This window comes from Teleopsis dalmanni, chromosome X, assembly GCF_002237135.1.
Source record: "Teleopsis dalmanni isolate 2A chromosome X, ASM223713v2, whole genome shotgun sequence".
NCBI classification, from domain to species: Eukaryota; Metazoa; Arthropoda; class Insecta; order Diptera; family Diopsidae; genus Teleopsis; species Teleopsis dalmanni.
The window spans coordinates 27,416,671-27,441,812 of NC_051848.1; the positions used below are offsets into that span (position 1 = coordinate 27,416,671).

General features: G+C 28.8%; 1 protein-coding gene across 1 annotated transcript; it reads left to right on the forward strand.

Moving 5' to 3' along the window:
* Window positions 1-13,911: 13,911 nt before the first annotated feature.
* LOC119687954 (derlin-1) lies at window positions 13,912-18,390 on the forward strand. Its single transcript, XM_038102518.1, has 3 exons — window positions 13,912-14,707; window positions 14,785-14,895; window positions 17,006-18,390. Exons 1-3 carry the CDS (start codon window positions 14,205-14,207, stop codon window positions 17,145-17,147), a joined length of 756 nt encoding a protein of 251 aa, XP_037958446.1. The 5' UTR covers window positions 13,912-14,204; the 3' UTR covers window positions 17,148-18,390.
* Window positions 18,391-25,142: the final 6,752 nt, after the last annotated feature.

The following is a 25,142-nucleotide window of genomic DNA, read 5'->3' on the forward strand; positions in this document are numbered from 1 at the left end:
CAGAAGAAACTTATAAGTACTCGTATGTCCTTAGAGTTTTTACTACTTAATGTTGATTAATAATATTATAGTTTTTCATAATTATTTGAAACTTATTTGTTATTAATTAATTTTTTTAATATTGCACATATTTTTACGCCTTGATTCTATATAAAATTTTATATGAAGTTTATTATAATAATCTTTAAAAATGTTATGTTATGTTATAATAATTAATTAGTATTTTATATTATCCTTATTATTCTTTCTTAATATATAAATTTTACACAAGTTAAGATATAAGTAAATTTTGTATGAAAATGGTTTGAACTTTTTAAAAATAAATTTAAATATATATATTTTTAATTATATTTCTTATTGAAGAAATTATTAAAGAATGTTTTTATTTATTTTAATTTTTATGTTTTTATTTTATGTTTTTAATTTGTTTTTATTTAAAGCAGAGGCTTCAAAGGATAATATTTGTTGTTGAAAAATTATGGCAACCGTTAATTGCAACCGCCAACGACGACGTCAATTTTAAAATGCAAATATTTGATTTATGACGAAAGTAAATTAATGCAAAAAGCGGCAAGTCGACGGCAAGCGAGCATATATCCTTAATAACAGGCAGCCAAGTAGGCTGGCGAGGCGGACAAGCAGGCAGGAAGGCAGGCAGGCAGACAGGTTGGTTGGTTGGTTGGCATGTGGAGCACACTTGCATGCCAAATATAAGCAAATGGTATTTATAACGAAAGAGATCGGGCACAAAACGCGCGAATACCGAGCAACACAACAACAACAACGACAAATACGATAACAGTATATCAAAAGAATAAAGAAAAAGAAGGGAAAAAGAAAATGTCTTAAAGAAATTATAGTTGTAAGTCGTTGCAAGTATACAAGTATAGAAAAGTATTAACTAAAATAAAAACAACAAAAGTAAATAACACTATTTAACATAATAAATCTGATGTAAGCGTGATGTAAACGACAGAGAACAACACACATACATACACTTTATAAAATTAAAAACACATAAAAATGTAAAATTTATTAATGAGTCTATTGCGTTATGTTATGTGGGTGGGTGGGTGTGAGGAGTTTCAAAATAAAATTGGAGTTATGCTAAGTGGTTGAGTGGGTGACAGTTACACTGTTATACTTAAAGGAATGCTTGTAAAAAATCTTCTTATTTTTTTGTTGTTGCTATTAAACTGTTTGATTTGTATGGTAGGCGTTAGTTAGTAGTGTTTTGTTATTGTTGTGGCTGCTGTTGTTTTTGTTTTTGTTGTTGCTGTTGCTGTTATTTTTGTTATTGCCGTTGTTGATTGAAATATATGCTTTTTTGCATATAAAAATCTATGTTCTTATCGTTTAGCATCATATCGATATTGTTGTTTGTGGTAGAGATATGAGCGCAACGCGCCAAAACGCTCTCAAAACGCTCTCAAAACACACTCAATAATAAGTCATAGAATAAGGAGTAAGAAATTTCAATTTTTTTCATATTTTTACTCTTATATTTCTTAAGCGTTTTTAACTTTTCATAATACCGACGGCAAAAGTAATATGTGTTTACATTATATTTCTTACTGCCAGTACGTACATATATAATTTGTGTATATGTAAATGTATTTTTATTTTTTTATTTTTTTTTTTGTGTTTTTACGTATTGAAATTTAAATACGCGCTCGTGCTCGTGTTCGCATTCACACTCTTCACAACACAGAATTGTAGCATTTCCAACTGAAGACAGAATCTTCTATAATAAACAGTTATGGCAGAACAATTTATATGGGTGGCTGTGCGTCTGTGTGTGTGTGTCTGTGTGTGTGATATTAGGGTGCCATTGTGCATGGGTATGTCGTACGCCATTGCAACTTTAATACTATCTCTGTCTCGCTACGAAGCAAACAGACAATACAACAAAAACAACAACGACACCATTAATGCCAATCGTAACAAACACAAGCAAGCAACCAGACGACACAACTGTGTGTGACTGCATATTGAGCATACTATATTTAAGGGGTGGTGCTTTGCATTTATTAAAAATAAACATATAAACATATAAAAATATAAAAATATAAAATAATATATAAAATATATACAAAAAATATACATTTATTAAAATATTAAAAAAGTGTAGCGAACTGTCAGTCAGCTCTACTCACATCAGCTCTATTAAAGTCATCTAAATTGTGTACTAAATAATTAATAATTAACATATATATAAACTATATGATTATTATCGTACTTATAATTATGATTATCATTATTATCATTTTATGAATTGCAATCATTATTATGATTTAAAAATTATTCTCACTGCTTTTATTAAGGCTGTTTACTTTTTAACGTACAAACATACATACAATCATACATACATATGTAACCACTGTCGCTGTTGGTGTTGGTATCGTCGCTTCCATTGTCGGCACCCTATTTTGCAATAGCTTTAGTTGCCTTTTGAGTAGTTCCATGGGTAAACACCTACTTTTTAAAATAATCTTTTGCTCCTAAACGCGCATTCATGCCGTCATCTCGTCAGTATTCAGCATTATGAGTACAGTTGTCTTCGTTATCGTTGCCGCCATCCCTCTTGTCTAGAGTTATTTGTACATATTTGTGCTGCAATTTACTCGGTTTGCTCCTTTTTTGGTCCCATTTGCAGGTGGTCCCTCATTGTTGTATATTTAGTTATATGTATATGTAAACGCATATTAACACATATACTTGCATATAGTTGTTAATGTTAGATTTGTTTCTTTTGCAGTTTTTATATTTCATTAGATATTTTTTTTATTGTTGTTTTTTTTTTTTAATTTTTTTTTGGTGCACATTTGAGAGGGTTTTATGTGGCATTGTAAAATTGTAAAATGGGTATTGAATCGCTTGAATCTGTTATTAAAAAATCTCCAACATGCCAAGCGGAATGCTTTGAATTCTCAATTGTAGTTTTTATTATACCATTCATTTAATAAAAAAATATTTTTTTTTATTTGGAATTCCATTTTTGCCTTTCGCCTTTTTCAAATGTTATTGTGTTATAAAAATGTTTACCCGTAGGAATTTTTTAATGATTACAAGGCTCCCTGCAAGCATTCTAATTTGTGTGAATAATTTTATTAATGTTATATCAACCCATATGCGTATTCACATATGCAACCATACAACATAAACATACAAACAAACATACATTACAATGAAATACTTATATATATATATATATATATATATATATATATATACATACTCACATGAACGACATATGAGCTCATTTACATATACAGGAAAATTTACATAAATGAGTTACTTTCATTTGATAACAGTAATGAATATCTTTTTAAAATAAATTCATAGCACTTATCGTTATATATACATATACAATATAAATAAATATATTTATGTACATATATACATAGAAATATTACATTATTATTATGCACGAATGCTTGCGAGTATTAATGCAAATTTCATAATTCATTTCATTTGAATTTCAAGTGCAACGTCATTTGGGATTTTGTTCCATTTTCAAGTTCAAGGTACTTTCCCCCCTACCCTGACGGAGATTTTCAATACGTTTTTGTTTCACAGTTAACTAAGCGGCGTTATGATTATGTGTAAATTATAGAAAAAACATCTTTAAAAATGTAAACGCCTTATAAATATAAAACTAATATTGTTATATTCTCGGCGATATAAAAAATCGGCGATTTTCATTTCACTAAAGACAAGGCACTCAATAGAACATCACAATCTTTATAAGTGATCAATACTGAACGCAAATAAATATTTGAAGAGCAAATCGTATCTGTAAAATAATCCTATAGCATATTGTACTATCTCTGTAGAGTCACCAAAGCTAACCCAAGGAAATTAAAACTATTGACAAACCTAAGAGTGTATCTTTTGATTCAAGATCACAGATCTTATTTGATTCAATGATAGTCATTAGTAGATGCTGGACCCGTGTTCTGATCCGTATCGAAGCCATATGCTCCACAAAGAGAAAAAGACAACAGTAGTAGTAGTAGTAGTAGTATCCCGATAATCGTATTAAATATTAGAGAAGCAACAATAATTATGAATAGAATTCATATTATATTAATATACTAACTCTAAAGAGTCACCTAAACTAACCCAAGCAAATTAAAACTATTGACTAACCTAACGATATCTTTTATTTGAAAATCGCAGATCTCATTCGCTTCGATGAAAGCCATCAAGAGGTACTATATCCAAATTCTTATAAAAGCAAAGTACACAAATAAGTGAAGCATATATTTTACTCTACGACTAAAGTCCTCAAATCCCACATTTAAGAGGAGATACTTTAAATATAACAGTTAACAACGTCTTAGAGTTTAAATTTGAAAGATGGTAGTTTAAATATTATATTAATTATTATTATATTATTTATTGCCAACGCTATATTGCCATTAGGTGCTATTTTCGCTCGACATATTAAACTTACGCTCTAAAGAGCGCTCCATCTACTATTGCTTCTGTATGATACAGAAGCATGGACACTGTCACAGAATGATGAAGCAACACTGAGAGTTTTCGAAAGGAAAGTTCTTTGTAAGTTATTTGATTTTCTGCAAGTTGGCGACGACCCCTGACCTGTGAAACCTATCGACATATTAATAACTCATTTATTCTATTCGAATTAATAGATTTAAATTAATCTATTTGAATCAAGTGTTCAGATCTATATTGACATAATAAATTGTGTATGAGAAAAAAACAAATTATATTCTCTCAGCAGACAAATTTTCTGAACACCTTGGGAATCACGTCATTATTGACAACTATCGGGATTGTGAAAGATTTTGTTTTTTTTTTAACCCACAGTTAACACTAAAAATGACGTCAGTCTAAAGATTCAACGAAGAATTACTCTTGCCAACAGATGTTACTTCGAACTAAGTGGGCCATTAGGAAATAAAGACCTTTTTCGACAAACAAAAAGCAAGCACTACAAATCTCTTACCATCCCTGATCAACAGTATGGTGCAGAAGCTTTGACAATTACCAGCGTTGATGAGAAGGTGGAAAAAACATTCGAATAAAAAATTTCATCGGAAGATCTATGGTACAATACGCGTTGGCAGCGAGTATCACATTAGATAAATCGATGTGCAATACGAGTTACACACCGATATTGACATAGTTAATAGACATTGACATGGAAGAAAATACTCCAGCTAAAAAGGTGTTTGATTCGGTACCCGCTACTCTGTACTACTAATTGTCGACATCAAGTCACTAATCAGGCTGACTGAGAAGACTACTGAACACCGTTAACGACAACTCACGTCTGTTATGGCCAACTAAGAAAGTAAGTAATGTGTGAACATTTTGGCTGTTGGTTCGAATAGCTATTGACTATGTATCTTAAACCTTTGTAACAGATCAAACCTTCTCAAACTTTTTCTATACGACTTTTTGAAGTACTAATGCAATCTGACGAAGAGACGAATAAATATCATGCAAATAGTTTCGGGTGCTATAAAAGCGTTTCCACAAGGTTATTAAAAATTCCATTATCCACGAATTCCTTTTGACCGGGTATATAAACAAACAATCATCCGTTTTTTAACAGCTTGTTTGGTTTTTTAAAGCACTGTCGAAATCTAGCCGATTTTCATAGCAACAGTTAGATTGAATCTGAATCAATGGACACTAATTTGTCTATTCGTATTTATTGATGAACATTAATGAAACTACTACTTAATTTTAAAAATTTACTATTTTTCATCAATCTTCTTCTAAGGAATGTAGTAGTTGCGGATCCATAATCCACAAACACTCTTGATTGCAGAAAACTCATTGTGTTTTAAGAATGTACACTTTAAACTTAAAGTGCTAAAATCGGGAAGAATTTGTTTAGTAGTCCAAAAAGAACTTAAATGTACAAGTTTCACAAAAAAAGCTTAAAGAACCTGTTTTCTGCCTTCACATACATGCCTCAAATTTCTGATTTTATTCCAGGGACCAAAAAGACATTCGTTTTCTTGAATTATTGCACTCATTAAAATCAACAATTGAAATCCTCCTTTTCTTGAATTTATAAAATATTCTCTTTGCAGTGAAGGGAGCAATTGTTAAATATTTTTATGCACCTCAAGTTTCTTTCAAGAAGAGGGGAAACAATGCCAAAGGAACAAGTAGAAATTATGAAAATTCCCTAAATCCAAATTGTGAGCTGAACCAAGAATAACTAAACCAACGGAGTCAACCCAAACCAACAGATCCAAGCCAACCTCAACCGAGTCATTCCGAACCAACGGAATCAAGACAACCTCAACAGATCCAAGCCACACCAACAAAACTCAATCCAATATGACTTGGTCTAAGCTCTTACAATTTGTATTAGGTCGAGTCGAGTCGAGTCGAATAGAGTATAGTAGAGAAGAATATCGAGCCAGGCAGAAGGTAACAGGGAGCAGAAAGGTGCATACTTTCACGTTCAAAAGGATAATAAAATGTTTGCACATAAAATATGTAATAAAATGTTGAATGTGTCTGTGGCATGAACGATTGCTGCTACGTACATATTTACTGCAACGAAATGAGCGAGCAAACGTCGCAAAAAATGACAAACGTCGTCCGTGCTACGTTTTAGGTAGCATTTCTATAAAATCCACAATGGCACAGATAAAGCACAAATGGTAGCCTAAGTACTATATCATTAGCGCCTCTCGCCTTGCCCGTTGCCCATAATAGCTGACAACTGCCACATGCCAACTGGCCACCTAACGCCTGCCGGCTACTCTGACGCCCTACACTGCCGCCCTACACTGCCAACTTCTGACTACCGACCACCGACTTAGCGAAGGAGCAAGTCCAAAAAAGCACAAAAATGTTAAAACAACAAATTTATTTGCTCAACGTAAGTAAGTAAATAAGTACAAAAATAGAAAATGGGAAATGGGAAATGGCAATGGACATGGGGTCGTCGTTCAAGTCGTTGTGGCAAGTGAAAGAGAAGGCAAACACTAGTGGTAGCAATAGCAAAAACAACAACCACAACGTCAAACATTATTTGTTGAGCTAAAAAATTTACTAATTGTGTAGGCGTGTACGACATATTTACTGAGCAAAAACCTTTATGCTGTATACTATTCTACATTTTGAGTGGAAAGTACAGAAAAAAAAAATTAAGAAAAAAACAAAATGCAAACAAAATAAAACCAAAACCAAAAACAAAAACAAAAATGCAAACAAAATTCGTAATAGCGCAAGAAAATTTGCGCTGAATTATGTAGCAATTATTATTACACTTTTATGTGTCGAAGAATGCACAGAGCTGCACAGAGACTACACAACACGGCAATTTGCACGGTACGGCACGGCACAGCACAACCAAGTTATTGAGTTATTGAGCAGTTACAACAGGCACACACATGCGCAGCAGGGCGGTGTATGTATATAATAAAAATGAAATTGATAGCACCCATTTTTTAATAAGTAGGTGTGGTCAAAATATGCACAGGGAGAAGAAGTCTAGCGCAAGCACACACTCACAGCGTGCAAACATAACAATAAAAGCAAAAGAAGAAGCAGAAGCATAAGCAAGCAACAGCACTCATTGAAATCAAGGCGCTTGTCCATTCGATTTTTATGCTCTTCCTGCAAATGTGCTCTATGCTCATTCATATGATGCTATTGCTGTTTGTTGTTGTTGTTGTTGTTGGTTTTGTTGTATTTAACTTCATTATGATGTTCACCCTCATTTTTGTTATTGTTGCTGCTTTTGACTTTTGTTTCAAGCAAAAATATATGCAGCATTTCTTTAGCCATATCAGTTTCATTCAAGCAACAGGCCTGTTGTATATGTTTGCCTTCTGCTTTCTCTCTCTCTGCTTGCGTTCTGCTCATTTTGCTTTTCTCTTTTGCTAAATACCAAATACGGCAACTGAACTCAATTGTAAGTAATATTTTCTATTTTTATTAGCAGTTAACGCGACTCCCTCCCCATGTTGTGGTCCTATTTAAAATGCTGTCACTGCTGCGGCCACTGCTACGGCCACTGCTATTGCTACTAACAGCCAGCAGCGGTGCTGTCATTTGTGCCGTTGATAATGATATTATTTAGTTGATATCATGTTGGAACGGCGTAGCATAAATATGCCAGCCAGGACCGATATTTCGGTGCGCAGTTTGCAGATTGCAGCTGCTGTTGGCTGTTGGTTGTTGGTGGTGGTGGTGTTGGTGTTGGTGTTGTTGCTCCATTTGCTTGCGCCAGGAATAGAGCTGAAATTGTGCTGCTATTCGTTTTGGGATTTGTTGTTTATGGCATTAATTCCTTTTTCAAATCTGTTATGCTCCACGAAGTAAAGCATCAAATAATTTATGGAAAAGGAGCACAGTCCCTGTTTTTTTTTTTCTTGTCCCTGCTTTTTCATTTGTAATTCTACAATTTGTCGAAATTTTACCATCCATTATGAAAAAAAAGCAACAGCTCCTTGTTGCCAGCTTGATTTTCAACCTATTTAAAGTGTGCTCTTGTCTCTTGTCCTTATCACAGGGTTACCAACCAAAATGGCAACATTTTTATTTGCTTAGGTCCTTTTGATTAGTTTTTTTTTATTCCTTATTCCTTTATTTATTTATTTTTTTTTGTTTGATTTTCTTTTCTGTGTTTTGCCAGTGCCAGTGCTGGGTAAGTTCACTATTTGAATTTTATTTCATATTTCTTGTTTTTTTTTTATTTCAATTTTTATTTTGAGATTTAGGTCCTTGGTCCTTGGTCTTTTTGGACGGACATGTCTCTTTCACAAAGGATTTGCTCTCTTTTTGTGGCACACAGTTTTTTTAATGATTTTTTATGGCACTTTTCTTGTCATTGAGTGGTGTCCTGACTGGAAGCGAAAAAGTCTCTAAGGCAGTGAAGCAAATGTAAACTAAATCAAAGTTAAGTGGTGTCGTCCAGTGGACAAGGATAATGAAATTCAAATGAATAACATATTGAGTGCTTTGGTAGTATTAAAATTTTTGCATTTTATCTTACTTAAAGGAGTGTTCAGTGGGTAGTGTGCCGGCTGTCCTTACTATCCCATCCTATGAAAAACAAATCATTATATGATTTTAAAAATTTAGTTCTACATAATTTATTTTAATTAAATTAAATTTTCAATTAATTAAATAAAACAATAAATAATTAAAAAATTATTTTAAAAATTTAGTTCTACATAATTTATTTCAATTAAATTAAATTTGTATATAAGATTTAATAATTAAGACAATAAATAATTAAAAAATTATTTTAAAAATTTAGTTCTACATAATTTATTTTAATTAAATTAAATTTTCAATTAATTAAATAAGACAATAAATAATTAAAAAAATTATTTTAAAAATTTAGTTCTACATAATTTATTTCAATTAAATTAAATTTGTATATAAGATTTAATAATTAAGACAATATATAATTAAAAAAAATTATTTTAAAAATTTAGTTCTACATAATTTATTTCAATTAAATTAAATTTGTATATAAGATTTAATAATTAAGACAATACATAATTAAAAAAAATTATTTTAAAAATTTAGTTCTACATAATTCATTTCAATTAAAATCAATGTATATATTAAATTTAGTCATTAAAACAATAAATAATTAAAAAATTATTTAGAAAATTTGTTATTACATAATTTGTTTAAATTAAATTAAATTTTTATATAAAATTTAATCATTAAAACAATAAATAATTGAAAAATTATTTAGAAAATTTGTTATTACATAATTTGTTTAAATTAAATTAAATTTTTATATAAAATTTAGTCATTAAAACAATAAATAATTGAACATGTATTTAGAAAATTTGTTTCTACATAATTAATTTAAATTAAATTAAATTTTTATGTAAAATTTAATCATTAAAACAATAAAAAATTAATAATTAAAAAATTAATTCAAAAAAAACCTTTTTTCCAGGTGAAATTAATCCCAATCCTAATCTTAATGTTTGTTTAATTAAACTTACAATTATAACCTTCTTCGTACAATTAACTCTATATATATAAAGTAACGTAATCGTATAACTTCCTGATGGAGTATACAATATATTTAATTTAAGAGAGTGCAATTATTAATTATTGTTCAAATCCACAAAATCAACCAATTTTAGTCTGACTTTTGAACACTCCTAAGTCTCAAGTTTTTGTTTATATCCTCATTTCTGATATACTATGGAACTTTTAGCATAAGTCTTAATGCAATATTAATATTATTATTTTAATAATAAAAATGGAATTTTTCTGAAGACTTGAACCCTCCACCCTGTGGAATTTTAAAGAATAAATAAATCTACCGCAAATATTTATCATTTAATTCTAATTTAAAAATGCGAAAGGTCCAGCTATAAACCTATTAAATTCAAAAATTATTATTAATAATTGTACAATAATTTTTATTAGAGAATATAGAAGCAACCATTCATCAATATCCATTCACATTCAATATCCTTTTTATTAAAAAACTGATTGGAATGATTTCAGAAGCTCTCATCCTTGGCACACGTGAAATTCTTTTTTAAAATTAAAGCAACTTTGAAGCGTAGGATGTGCTCCACTTCAACGCAGTTCACTTAATCCTCCAAAAGGAATTTCTTTTCATTTCACTGCCTTCCACTTGAGTTTCTAATGAAAATCAAAAAAATATAGAAAAAATGCGAAATTTATGAAAAAAATATTCAGTTTTTGGCAATTAAATTTTTATTTTGATTACTCCAAAATTTTTTCGGCCGTAAAAAACCGAGTGGAGTAAGGATGCAAGGGTCCCAAAAAAAGGATACACGCAGAATGCAACTAAATAATAAATTAATTTATAGACAAATCCAAAAAAAATTATTATATGAAAAGAAATTTAAAAATATTTTTAAAATAAAACAAAAATCCAAATTCTAAATTAAGGATCATTAATTATTGTAAATTTAGTATTGCAAGTAGAATGAGCTTGGAATTCCCAGAAACATATTTCAATGAGTATATAAAAATTTTTATTTGATTTCAAAATATGATTCTATTGAATGCTTCATAAAAAAAAATATAATATATAAATATATAAAGGTTCTATAGGGTTATATTTAAAACCTAACAGTAAACATTCCCATTGGTAAAAAATTAATTTAGATCAATCAATTAATTAAGATATAATAATTCAAAAAAATGATTTATTTACTAAATGTACTCATATATGAATGTTATTATTATTGTTAATTATTTTTCTCGATGAGTCTTATGAAAATAAATTATTTAAAAGTTAGAAGGGTTTGAATAGAAATGAAAAGACAACAACAAAAATTTATTAAAGTTTGACTAATCATACAACGCTTATTCAAGTAATGCCAAGTACTCATCATCAGTGGTCTTAGGAAATATTTGAATAATTAGTTTATAGTACATATGATTAATTAATTAATATACATTCATTAAGATAATTCGAAAAAATGATTTAGTTACTTAATATACTCATATATCAATATTATTATTATTATTATTATTGTTAATTATTTTTCTCGATAGTGATGCGTCTTATGATGAAAAGAAACTACTTAAAAGTTAGAAGGTTTCGAATAGAAATAAAAAGACAACAGCAAAAATTTATTGAAACTTGACTGACCATACAACACTGTTTCGGCTATTGCCAAGCTTTCACCTTCAGTGGTCTTAGGAAGTATTCAAATTTTTAATTAGTTTATACTATGTATAATTGAAAAATTCGTATATTTTCTAGGATCACTGATGATGGCTACTACGCAGTACTTGAAACAGCGTTGTATGATTAGCTCAACTTTAATAAATTAACTTAGGTTTGTGTTGTTGTCTTTTTATTTCTATTCGAATACTCTTAAAAAAAACTTATTATTTTTTCTAATTTGCTCTCACTTAATTAGAAAATTTTAATAAAATCATTACAAATTATTATGAGATACTAAGCCTCCTAGGTTATAATTTATAATATAAGCAGAGTAAGGTCTGTGGACCTCTGGCGGTAAAAATAAATTAAAAATTAAATTTAATGCAGCAGCACTGTCACCAGTCTTAGATTGCCTTAAGTCAATCATATACTACTATTGAAACTACATACCCCGTCACAGAAATAGAAGAAGAATAAATCAAACTGTCTCCGGATAAGATTCGCCGTATGGAATGGAATGTAAGCACGCTTTATAAAGCTGGAAAGTTTATAAAAAATATGCTAATAATATGAATGTTAAGCAATTATTAAATAGATAACGTTTACTATATCAACGTTATTATTATATTACAAATTATTAAATAAATAATTATCACAAATTTTATTGTTTTTAATAAACTTTGTTTTTATTTACGGCGTGCCCTCCGTTTTTTTATAAATATTAAATACTTATATTTGTGACCAAAAATTATTATTATAATAATTTGTTACCGGGCTAATTGGTCAAATTTTAATATAAATAAAAAGACATTAATTTATTATTTATATTTAAAAATCGTTTATATTTTATTTCCGATATTTCGACTATCTTCGATAGTCATCTTCAGGGAAAACTACACAAAATATAGGATGTTCACATTTTTATAGCGGATTATAAAGAAAAATCATACAATAAATACAATAATAATGATGACAACAAGAGAAAAAACAACAATAAAAATACAAAAGAAAAATTAAAATTATAAAAAAAAATTTATAAAAAAAAACAAAAAAAGCTTTACAAACATCCTGTGTCATTTGTTTATAATATTCCTATAAGCCTGAGCACAGTTGTCCGTATCAGTTTTATAATTAAGTCTTATATTATTGGGCACTTGAAGTATTGAGAGCATTTCTAGAAAGTACCTCTTATTATGGTTCCTTTCTTCATATAAAATTTTTGCCTTATCAAAATCAGGTTACATATTATTGAAGTTCCAGACAATCAGAGACTAAACTACAAAAAAGACACAGAGGGTCTTGCACAAATTTACAGGTCTCTGATTAACCATAATTAAAAAAATTTAATATAAATTTATAGTTTTATATAAAAAAAGTTTTTAATTTATCTTCCATTGTTACCAATTTAATTTTCGTATATTTATTTTTGATTTAAATTTAAATTTTATTGTTTTTTTTTTTTTTAAATTAATGTTTTGCTTTTGTTCAAATAAATTTAAATGTTAAAAATGTCAAACATTGAAAGAGACAACAATGTTTGTCATTTTTGGTTTTTGTTTTGATTGTATGTTTATATGTTTATTTATATATAATTAAATATGTAATCTTTTATATACACTGAAGATGGTCTACGAAGTAGACCGAAATATTTGTATTAATATAATTTTTGTATAAAAATTAAATAAATTTAAACATTTAACACAGTTGGAAAAAAGTGTAAAAATTTTTTAATTGTTTTAAAAAAAAAACATTTTTATAAACCTATGTGTTAAATAAACGACCTAAGCCCGGTATATATATAAAAAACTAATTAAATATCGGTCGTAATACCAATTTATTATTTTAGTAAATGATATTTTGAAGTTTTTTACTAATGTTTTTTCTTATATGTCACTCTTTCAATTTTAATTTTTTTAATAAACTACTCAGTTTTCCCCTCTGCATGTATCTATCACCCAAACCTATTCATCCGAAGTGGCCGTACTTTGCATTAGATCATTCTCTTTTGCATTATTTATTTACTATGTATTACATAAACAATGTAACATGTACGTAATTGTATTCTGTTAATTTTGTTTTTTTGTCGTAATTAAAGATCCTTTTGTGTAAAGTCCTAAATTATCCGTCTGTCTGTCCGGTATCCTTAAAACTGCATTCCTAAACTTTAAATGTGTTTTTTATTACGAAATTAAATATTTTTAAAAAAGTTAACTTTGTTTATTCAATGTACATTAATAAAAAATTTAAAATTTAGAAAAAATTTAAATTATATAAAATTATAAAATTATTTTCACAAATTAAAATTAAAATTTTTTCCGTCTTCGCATTATATGCGCCATCTTGTTCTCGAATTTCATTATTTGTCAAATTGACACCACATGTGACAGCCATATGTTCTGTGTGTGTGTGTGTGTGTGTGCATAGGACACGTATATTTTCATTTACAAGCTGTCAAAATTTTATAAATTCATTGTTGTTGGTTCGAAGCAGACAGTAATTGGCAATATATTTGAAAAAAAATTCTTTAAGTGAAACTAAATAATTAAATTATAAGTCGCGTAAAATAGTTAAAATGGCTGACGCCAGTCAATGGTACAAGCAAATTCCGCGTTTCACACGCTACTGGCTGACAGCAACAGTTGCTTTGAGTTTATTGTGCCGCTTCGAGATTGTACCCTCACGTTGGAGTTATTTGTCGCGTTACAATGTTTGGAACCAAATGCAATTATGGCGCTGCGTTACCAGTCTTTTTGTATATCCGCTAACACCGTCAACAGGATTCCATTTCCTGATCAATTGTTATTTCATCACACAATATGGTGCGCGCATGGAGAAAGATCAGTTTGGTCGTAGTCCTGCTGATTATTTGTATTTACAAATTATAGTCGCAGCACTGGCTGTTGTTGGAGGATTGCTATTCAATGTGCCATTTTTAATGGATATCATAGTAGTAGCAATAACTTACATTTGGTGCCAATTAAACAAGGATGTTATTGTTAATTTCTGGTTTGGAACGCGTTTTAAGGCCATATACTTACCATGGATACTTGCTGCTATGGAATTAGTATTTCAACAGTAATTAAGATTTCGAATATATTTATTTAATCAATTATTTTTCAAAATTTATTTATGTATATTTTAATTTCTTTTAGTAACTTTTCTTCGCTCATCGGTATTTTTATTGGACATTTTTATTATTTCTTCAAATTTCAATATCCGCAAGATTTGGGTGGACCTACAATATTGGACACTCCAAATTTAATGTAAGTATTACCTACCATTTTGTATGCTAAAAATTATTATTGTTTAAGCGTTCATAACGATTTCTTAAAACTGAGCATACCGCCGTTTTAGGAGATCCAAATCTTGCTAGCCCACCGAAACAGTAACAAAAGTAGTAAATCTTTCGGGTGATAATAACATGTCCTAAAGCAATTATTATCAAAATGATCATAACTAGTACAGTTGAAATGGAATTATTAATCCACAATAGGAGCGTAATTAAAATGAACCATTTTATGCAGCGAAAGCTATCCTTCACAATTTAGTCCAATGCATATACACACACATACATATACACGTGTTAAACTGTTATTTGTCACGCATAAATTCGTCTTTCTTGATAATGTAATGTGTCCAGCTACAACTTTACTCCACATGACGTTACCCGTATTTTATTTTTTCAAAAGCACATACAAATTTGTGCTCTGTTGATTTATGATTCCATCCTGTTGACTTGACAAGATTTATTCAACTGAACCCAAAATAAATTCAATATCTCTGTTTATTTCCTTACTATTACTTTTATCTTACACCATACCACTCTCTCCATGAGGTACCGAATTTCGTCATTGTTTTATGCAGTTGCTTCAGCAACGTGACAAATCAAAACTTAATTATTCATCATAATTAATCAATAGTTCTGTTTTCAGTAAAAGCTGAATCTGCATTTTGCCCATCTACTTTAACTGCTTTCAACAACAATATTTTGAACTTTGGCATTTACTAAGCAATTGGAACCAGGTTGATTACAACAACAATAACAATAGTTGTGTGTAATTCTTGTAAACTTGGACTTTGACTCAATGTTTTTGTGTTTGATGTTATAATAGTATTGCATCACTTAAAAGTTGAATATAGCTTTTATTACTCCAACTTTATTTAAATCATTTCGATTTGATGATAAAATTCGATGATAAAATTTAAAATGTCCAGTAACGCCCGATATTATTTCCTTCTACAATTGTTTGCATTTTTAAATGCCGGTCATCTCTTCTAACATTTCGAAATTCCGGAAGAAAATAGTTAACAACAAATGTTCAGTGTCGCAGGAACAGAACAGAATTTTAAACAGAAACCTTTGAATTGAAGTATGCACGAAAATATCTTATATGAAACATCGTTAACTGATGGTACCAACTATATATTCCAAAATACTATTATATAAAAATGTGACAAGAGAACATCCTACTAATGTATGTATTATGTCTGCTATTAAGCACATGCCAAGGAAACAAGTCAAAACATATTGTGAGCTATACTCTTTCAGTATGGAAAATCTTGTCAAGTCTCATCCAGCTGTTATTACATATACACCACATCTATCTATGAACTATACTCTTTCAGTATGGAAAGTCTTGTCAAGTCTTATCCAGCTGTTATTACATATACACCACACCCATCTATGAACTATACCCTTTCAGTATGGAAAGTCTTCTCAAATTTTATCCAACAGTTATTACATATACACCACATCTAGCTATGAACTATACCCTTTCAATATGGAAAGTCTTGTCAAGTCTCATCCAGCTGTTATTACACCCACCTATGAACTATACTCTTTCAATATGGAAAGTCTTGTCAAGTCTCATCCAGCTGTTATTACACCCATCTATGAACTATACTCTTTCAGTATGGAAAGTCTTGTCAAATTTCATCCATCTGTTATCACATATTCACCATATCCATAAAGAATATAGTAATACTTTTGATAACTATTAATCAAAAAAATATAATCAGTTGCTGCTTAAGTAGATAGCCATAGTGACAAATATCCAAACGACGCATCATCAATCAAAAGTGTCTTTCATAACATTGAAACCGTCGATTAATAACCTGGAACGGCTGAAACTAAATCTCACTAGCCAATTTCGACAATCAAATGCTATATAGATCTCCACCGCTTACAGCAATAACAAATTGCGAGCCGATTATGTTAACCAATTAGAATATGTGGCACTCAGCACATTTTTTCCTATAATTTTTATTTTATGATTTTATTATATTTATATATTATAAATAAATATCGATTTATGTTATTAAATAATATTTCATTATATATAATCTAATCAATTTTGTTTTCTGTTATTTCAGTAAGCAATATGTGCCCGATATTAGTGGTGGCTACAGTGGTTTCGGTGCGCCGCCAGCAACGCGTGCTCAAGGTCAACGTCCAGCGGCGGGTAATGCAGTGTTTGGAAATTCGTGGGGTCGTGGAAACACATTAGGGCATTAAATTTATCTTGCTGATAATTTAATTAGTTTTTATTTATTAAAAAAAATTTTTTCCAATGAAGATGACTAGCATCAATGTAACTCCTTTTAGATATTATACTCAAGTAAATATATGATTATCATTGTGTAAAAGGCACCTCAAACGGTGAATAATAGAGCATTTTTTTAAATGAATTTTACTTATAGCCTGTTCGTACTAGAAGGTTTTAAGACACGCTTTACGTGCGTTTTGCAATGAAATGTCATGGCCTATTCAAACTAGCTGCAGCTTACTGCTTGAAAACTGTTTCTAATGGAAGATAGAAAGACTATGATAATAACTCGAAAATAGTTGCCTTACTTCAACTGATACATATACATATGCATTATGGTTTCATACGATAACGGCTGAATTAGTTGTCATAGACACAGACGAACTTAGAAAATATAAACGACAAAACGGAGGAAAAGTGATTAGCTATGACAGAGTAGACAAACCAAGACAATTAAAAAAAAAACTCAAACAACACAAGTTTAATCCGATCACCAAATACTGCACACACACACACACACACACACGAAAATACAATGCAATTGCTAAATGTTTGTTTCCGCTGATACAAGATTCACGTCGGAAGCCAAAACTTAATTAAATTTTTATATTTCCGTGTTTTCCATAAGCTGGAGCGGGTCCATTCATTTCTTATAGCACGACTTATTCAGCCTTAACACAAAACAGAATTTCACAATTAAAGATATTTTCAATCGTCAAGCTACTACTAGTGTCAACAGGGGCTTTGACTCTATACAAGTTCTTGTTCATACAGTAACGTCAGTTTTGAAGGAACACTCATTAATTGCAGCGCTTAAAAAAAGTCACTAAACCACGCGATTTATGAGCGTTTTGATTACATTTTAAAGTACACATAAGCTCATCATTTCAGTGTGAACAGGCACAATTGCAAAACGCTCGTGAAACGCTGGATTGAAAGCACGCAATGTAAACAAGACCTTATCATTAGAAACTAAAATATCACTAAGAAATATTGTAAATAAGCTAATGTACTGAACTTTAATTAATAATATTAACCTAATATTACATTTACACTGAAATTTTTACACAGAAATACGTTCACATATTGGTATACCACATCTCATTAGTACAAACGATATATTTTGTACAAATGGGCGGCGAATGAGAATGGATGTACCGTACACTACTTATATAAAAAGCTGTTTTATAGCTTGTTTTGATACTCTGACAGAAAAAAAATCCCCTATTGTATAGAAATATTTTAGAATAATTAAAAACTGCTTTTATAGAGCAATATTTGCCATACAAAATAAGAATGAGAATTGTACACAACTTAAAATGATTCAATAAAAATGAAGGATTTTGGGTCAGTGTAAATGTAGTATAATTTATCTGAATTGAAAAATAATATTAAATAAATTTTGGGCACCTTTCTTTATAATAAATATGTATCACATTTTGTACATTCGAAATACAAAGTAAATAAATTAAAAATAAGTTGTTATAACTAATATACATAAATAAAAAAAATATTTATATGATGGTTTATGAAATAAAATAATAACATTTTTCTTTTTTATTGTTGTTTAAAAGCTTTAAGTTAACTTTTAAATAAAAGTTTTTTTCTCAATTTCTTATATCATATTTTTTTCTATAGTTATTTGTTAAATAATGCTACTATAATACGTCGCCCTGAGGATTAAATTTATTTAAAATCACTTAAACTTCATATTAACTTGCATTTATATATAGCTGTGGTTTATGTGTTTGTTTTACTAACAGACAGTAAGTGAATTTGTTATATTATAAACAAATTATTAACAAAAAATGGGATAGAGGTACTCCTAAAAGAAGAGGTGAAATATTTAGGTATTAACATGGACACAACACTCATGTGGCAAGTACACCTCAATTCTATAACCAAAAAGGCTAAGAAAAACCTTTGGACTAGGAAACCTTTGAACCACTTCTAGGAAAATCCTGAAGTCATATCCCCAATATTGCCTTCTGGTTATGCACACAAATGGTTAGACCCATTATACTATATGGCAAATTACAGAAGCTGGCGTGCCTTAGTATCACATGGGTCAACAACAATCTGGCACGGGAGCACTGCTAAAACTACCATCGCGACAACTAGCAATACAAGAGTGAGCTACAATGCAAGCACTCTCAGTCCACACAAAAAAAAAATGAAAACCAGGAAATTTCATCTACAAAATCTTACCAGAGCCGAAACCACTACATATATGACCCGAGCAATTTACCACACAGGCCACGACGACCAAGTGTCGTTGTGTAGTCCCTTTGGGGGTGGTCGAACGGCACTTAGTCGTCTTTGACGAGTGGCTCTGGGACGTAGACCCGGCCGTTCTTGGAACCTTCTTCTTCTTCGACTGGATCCTGGTTAGTTTCAAATTATTCCCACCTCTCCCCCTTCCCTCATCCCAACACTCACTCCCACCTTTTCCATTCCTTACCCCATGTATTCGTCTCGTAATCCGTTCATGTTATCTGCTTTCAGGTCCCGGCGGGTTACAACAACAACAACACCAAGTGTCGTTCACCAACCCCGTTGTTGTTGCGGGCTATAACAACAACAACTACCTCTAAACTAATTATCAATTTTGTATATATGCATCAATATACCAATGTCAATATACCATATATACATATAAGTATCAAGCTGTCAACAGTTTTTATATAAATAAATGTATCTAACTGGAAACTTATACAGTGATGTGATATTTTATATGATTTATATGGAAGAACTTTAGATTCTAATTCCCCATTTACGTTAATGTATGGGTTCTTTTATGTTTATATTATTTAAAGTATATATCTCTATAACAATATGTGATCGACCGAATTCTAAAATTTTGGTGATCGTTTATAATGTCTGACGCTGAATATCTATATATGATTTAATTATAATATAACTACTAAATATTTATAAGAAAGTAATTAAATAATTAAATATTGACGCACTAAAAAGCTTAACAAAACACATTTTTTTAAATAATTTCGTTTATATTTTTATTTAAATTTTCAGTTTACATAATAATTACATAAAGAATAAAATTCAACAAATTTTTATATAAAACTATTTTTCTTAATTATTTTATTGCTACAAAAACTTGAATTTTTTGTTTTTAATTTTTATTTATTTTTTTTATTATTTTATTTTTTTTTTGTATTATTTTTTTATCATTATTTTTATGATTTTCATGTTTTTATAACTATAACGCAAACTTAAATAAAAAGGAAATCTACAATATTTATACAAATTAAAGCATTTCACAATAATTAATAAACATTAAAATATTTAAAAATTAATTTATAACTTATTACATGCAATAAATATTACATTTGAGCCTTACATTTATAAAACGAATAAACTCTTCTTAAATTGAAAATAATTAAACTGCACTGAATGTAACAAATCGCTTTCGCAATTGTTATTTAATATATAATGTATGTATGTTTATGTTTCATAATTAATATAAATATATACACATATTCAGAAATATACGTACATATAGTTTTAATGAGCATTGTTATGGTTTACAAACAAAAATAAATATACAAATTAACAAAAAAATTTTTATTACAATTAAGCAATTATAATTAAATTTTAATTATAATTTTTTTAATTATAATTAAATTTTTTTATGAATTTTTTTTTTGTGTTTTTTCTTTATGTGATTTAACAAAATTAATTAGTATATTCTTAAATTTAATAATAATTAGTTAATTTTTTATTCAATTTAACAAAATTTATTTTGTATTTAATTGATAAAAAAAAAATTTATTTTAAATAAATTATTTCTAAACAAACTGGTTATTATTCGTGTTGCATATTTAACAAGTAAGCAATTTCTCAACTAATTTAATTTAATTTAATTTAATTAAGTGTTTAATTTAGATTTTGTTGACAAAATATATTGAAGATATTTTATGATTTACATAGATTTCTTACAATATTTCTCATAAATATGTTTTGTTTTGTTTTTTTTGTTGTTGTCTTTTATAAAAAAAGAATTTGCTAAAAACAATCTCTGCTAATATATTATATATTGTGTGAGAGATAAATTAGTGAAATTTTTTATTTTAATTTTCTCCACATATTTCAACAATACTTTCTTCATTTTTTTCTTTTCCTTTCTTTTTAACATCGAAAATATATTATCAGAGACAAACCACTGAATATATATATATATATCATTCTTTATAGTTTTTCAAGATATTTTCCTTTTGATTTAACTTACTTTTTTATGTTAAGTATTAACATATATATGTGTAATAAATACATATATATGTACATAAAATTTTTCAATAATTACAAACATCAATTCACATTTACAAACAAGCAAATTTCCATACACTTTTTAATATAAAATAAATTATTAACGCAAACTTTGTTGCATGTATAATAAAATTTTTGTTATACAAAAATTAATTTTTTTTTGTCATTTTTATATTTTGTTTTACATATTTTTCCTTTTTTTGTGTTTTTACATTTTTATATTTTTAATTTAATTTTTTGTTTTTTATTCTACATTGAATTACATACATTCATTTTTCTATAAATATTTTAAGCTCCCTTTTTTCCATACTTTCTTTTTTACATGCATGTGCATATATGTATTTTTTTATATATAACATATATATATATCAATACTAGGTCTGTGGTACCCGTAACGAAAAAATCGTTATGGAGGCTCCATTTTCCGAAATTAAGCTTGACAAAATAAACTCTGTTCACATACTTTAATGTATATAACAACATATATATATATAAATACATATATATATATATATATATATATAATATATATATATATATTATATATATAAATATATATATATATTTATATATATATATATAGTAGAATTTAGAGATAAATATAAACGGCTGACAACCCTAGTGATGACAAGTTTAAAATAAAAAATAAAGTTAATGTGTAATAAGGACCCAATCGAAGCGGTCATGTTTTACTACTAATATATATATATATATGTATATATAAATACATATATATATATATATTTATTGTTGTAGAATTTAGAGATAAATATAAATGGCTGGCAACCCAAGTGATGACAAGTTAAAAATAAAAAATAAAATTAGTGTGTAATAAGGACCCATATATATACAGTGGCTCTCGGCTTCTTTCATCCAACAATGTTTTAAATATTTAAGACACTGTATCTTAAAAATGAATTAGAAAACAATAAAGTTTTTAATGTAAGTGAGGAAAGCCACGCTTATTGAACATAATAAATGAAACAAAGAACATAAAATGTGTTTTTGCTTCGCTCAAAGGGGAAAGAGCCGATCGCAGAATTATAGCTCACAGCTTATTTCATCCAAATTATCATTTGCACTTAGTCGTCAGTATGTCGCGCTGTAGAACGGGATTTTTTTTTCCCGTAATATTTCTAAAGTTTTTTGGTAATATATAGTAATATTTTAAAGTGTGATTTTGGATAATTAATAATAAATAAGTAATTTTTTAAAAAATGAATTGACGCACTACAATTGAGCACAGAGAAAAATGGGTGCTAACCCATTTTAAAGACGCTTGTTCGTGAGAATAGGACTCAAAATATTGGCAGAAATGCACCAAATAAAATTTTCAACTCAGCTGACAACTCAGCGATATACATATTGTTAGAAAAATCAAGTCGAATTCAAAATTAAATGCTCCCGATATAGTCAGGAAGGTACGGATAGAACTAGGCAAGACGTGCAATGCGGAAATCCACTTTAATGGTCGAAAAGCTAAAAACAAATCTTTCATAAGCAAAAAAAAAGTCAGAGCACTCAGCTTGCTTATACTTAGAAGCATGCCCACAAAAAAATAAACTTCTGGAACAACGTCATATTCTCAGACGAGTCTAAATTCACTATTTCTAGCTCAGATGGCATCACTTACGTGTGGCGGAAACCTAATACTGAGCTCAAAGCTACAGTAAAGCATAGCAGTGAAAGTATTGTGGTTTGGATCTGTATGTCAGCCGCCGGCATTGGAATCTGGAGTTTATTGATGGTAATATGGACGAAATAATGTACCTCAAGGTTTAAAAAAAAAAATTTACTCCAGAGTTCCGTGAAACTTGGAATTCCCGAAACATTTCGCTTCTACTAAGACAACGACCCAAAACATAAGACCTAGTTTGTACAGTCTTGGTTGATTTGGTCACATCTGCTCACATCTGATGACCAATATTGGAACAAAATATTCGGCAATATACTATTTCCAACAAAGAAAACTGGAAAAAGTCTATTTTACAAGAGCGAATGAAAATTACTCCAGAAACAACCCAAAAATTTGTAAGTTGAATGCTGAAGAGATTTGACAAAGTGCTAAAAGTGAAAGGGTATCATACCAAGTATTGACTTTGGAACCAATGAAATCTCTTTTTGTGGATGAAATAAGCTGAGGCATTAAAATAGGAGTATTTTTATAATTTATGTTCATTATTTATTAAAATAATATTTTCGGTATTTTTCAAGTTTATAAATTAAATAATAAATATTTTTCCTTAAAAATGGCATTTAAATATTTTCAATCGATGTATTGAAGAAGGCTCCATATTCAATATTTACCAAAATAAACCATTTCATAGAAAATTCTATAAAACATTTTTTTTTTCGCAGCAAAAGTTCTTATTTAATTAAAATTTTTTGGTGTTTAATAGTTTTTTTTTATTCGGAATTTGAGTAACAGCAGTCCGATTTTGAAACCATCATTATTTAAACATTTAATTTAAAATAATTTAGTAAAGGTTAGTTTATATATATATAAGTGGTTAAGAAATTTGGTGTTATGCATGCATAAAAAAAAAAACAAAATATTTCTTATAAAACACTTAAACATCTAATGTTCACAAAATGGAGTTACGTACAGTAGACTCCCGTATAACACAATAAATATGCGTCACATTATATGAACTCTTATTAAATATGTGAAAATTGCATTTAACGTAAACGATTATAAAGTAAAATATTATAGTACGTCGTTTACACTACTGTACTGAACTCAACAAGTACACACCATTTTTAGTGCCATTTTTCATACAAATTCCATACAAAAATTTACTAATAAATGTTTGATAATTATAAATGTGGACATAGAGCTACTATTATTATTTATAGCTTTATAGCTTATTGTACAAACAATCAGAGATTTGAACCGGAACTAAGCCGTAAACCGAAAAAACAGATATTTTTACTAGAGCGAAAATCGAAAATGAAACTAAGAAAATATATTGGTTTATTTTAGTTCAGTACCATACAATATATATGTAAAATTCAGTTTAATTATTTAGTGTACTTATTTATTTATATAAGTTAAAGTCAATTAAAAGTTAAAGTTTAATAATGGATTATTCAAACCACACAACCAACCGCTCTCGCGCAACCGCAAAGACCACTTAGACAACTTAACTTCGCGAAGACTGGACTGTGACTGTAAGTTGCTGCTCCTCGCTTACATCGCTTTCATATATTAATATATATCAATATTGTTAAAACTTTAGTTAATGAAAATAAAAAGTTCAAGAACAATTCTTATTTATAACAATAGGGTTTTAGAAAGAATTACGAAACTAAGATCGGTTTGTCATAAAAAATAATCACTCGGAACTGTAACGAAAACCGAAAAAAAATTTCAGCACCAAATCGAAAATCGGAACCAAAAAGAGCTTGAGAGCCAAACTATATCTACATATAACGTAGAGAAAAAAAAAATAGCTCAGAATTGTTAACTTTACAAAAGATCGTCGGTAAAACGCCAATTTAGTAATGTAATTAACTTCATTTTATAAGGGAATCTATTGTATTTTTTAATAAAACATTTTAAAAAATTAAAAATTTATTTTTTAATTAAGTCGCACCAATATTGATGTGTGAAGTTGTACTTTATATTTTATTTCATATTAATACCCAACAATAATAATTCATTATTGAACTTGGTA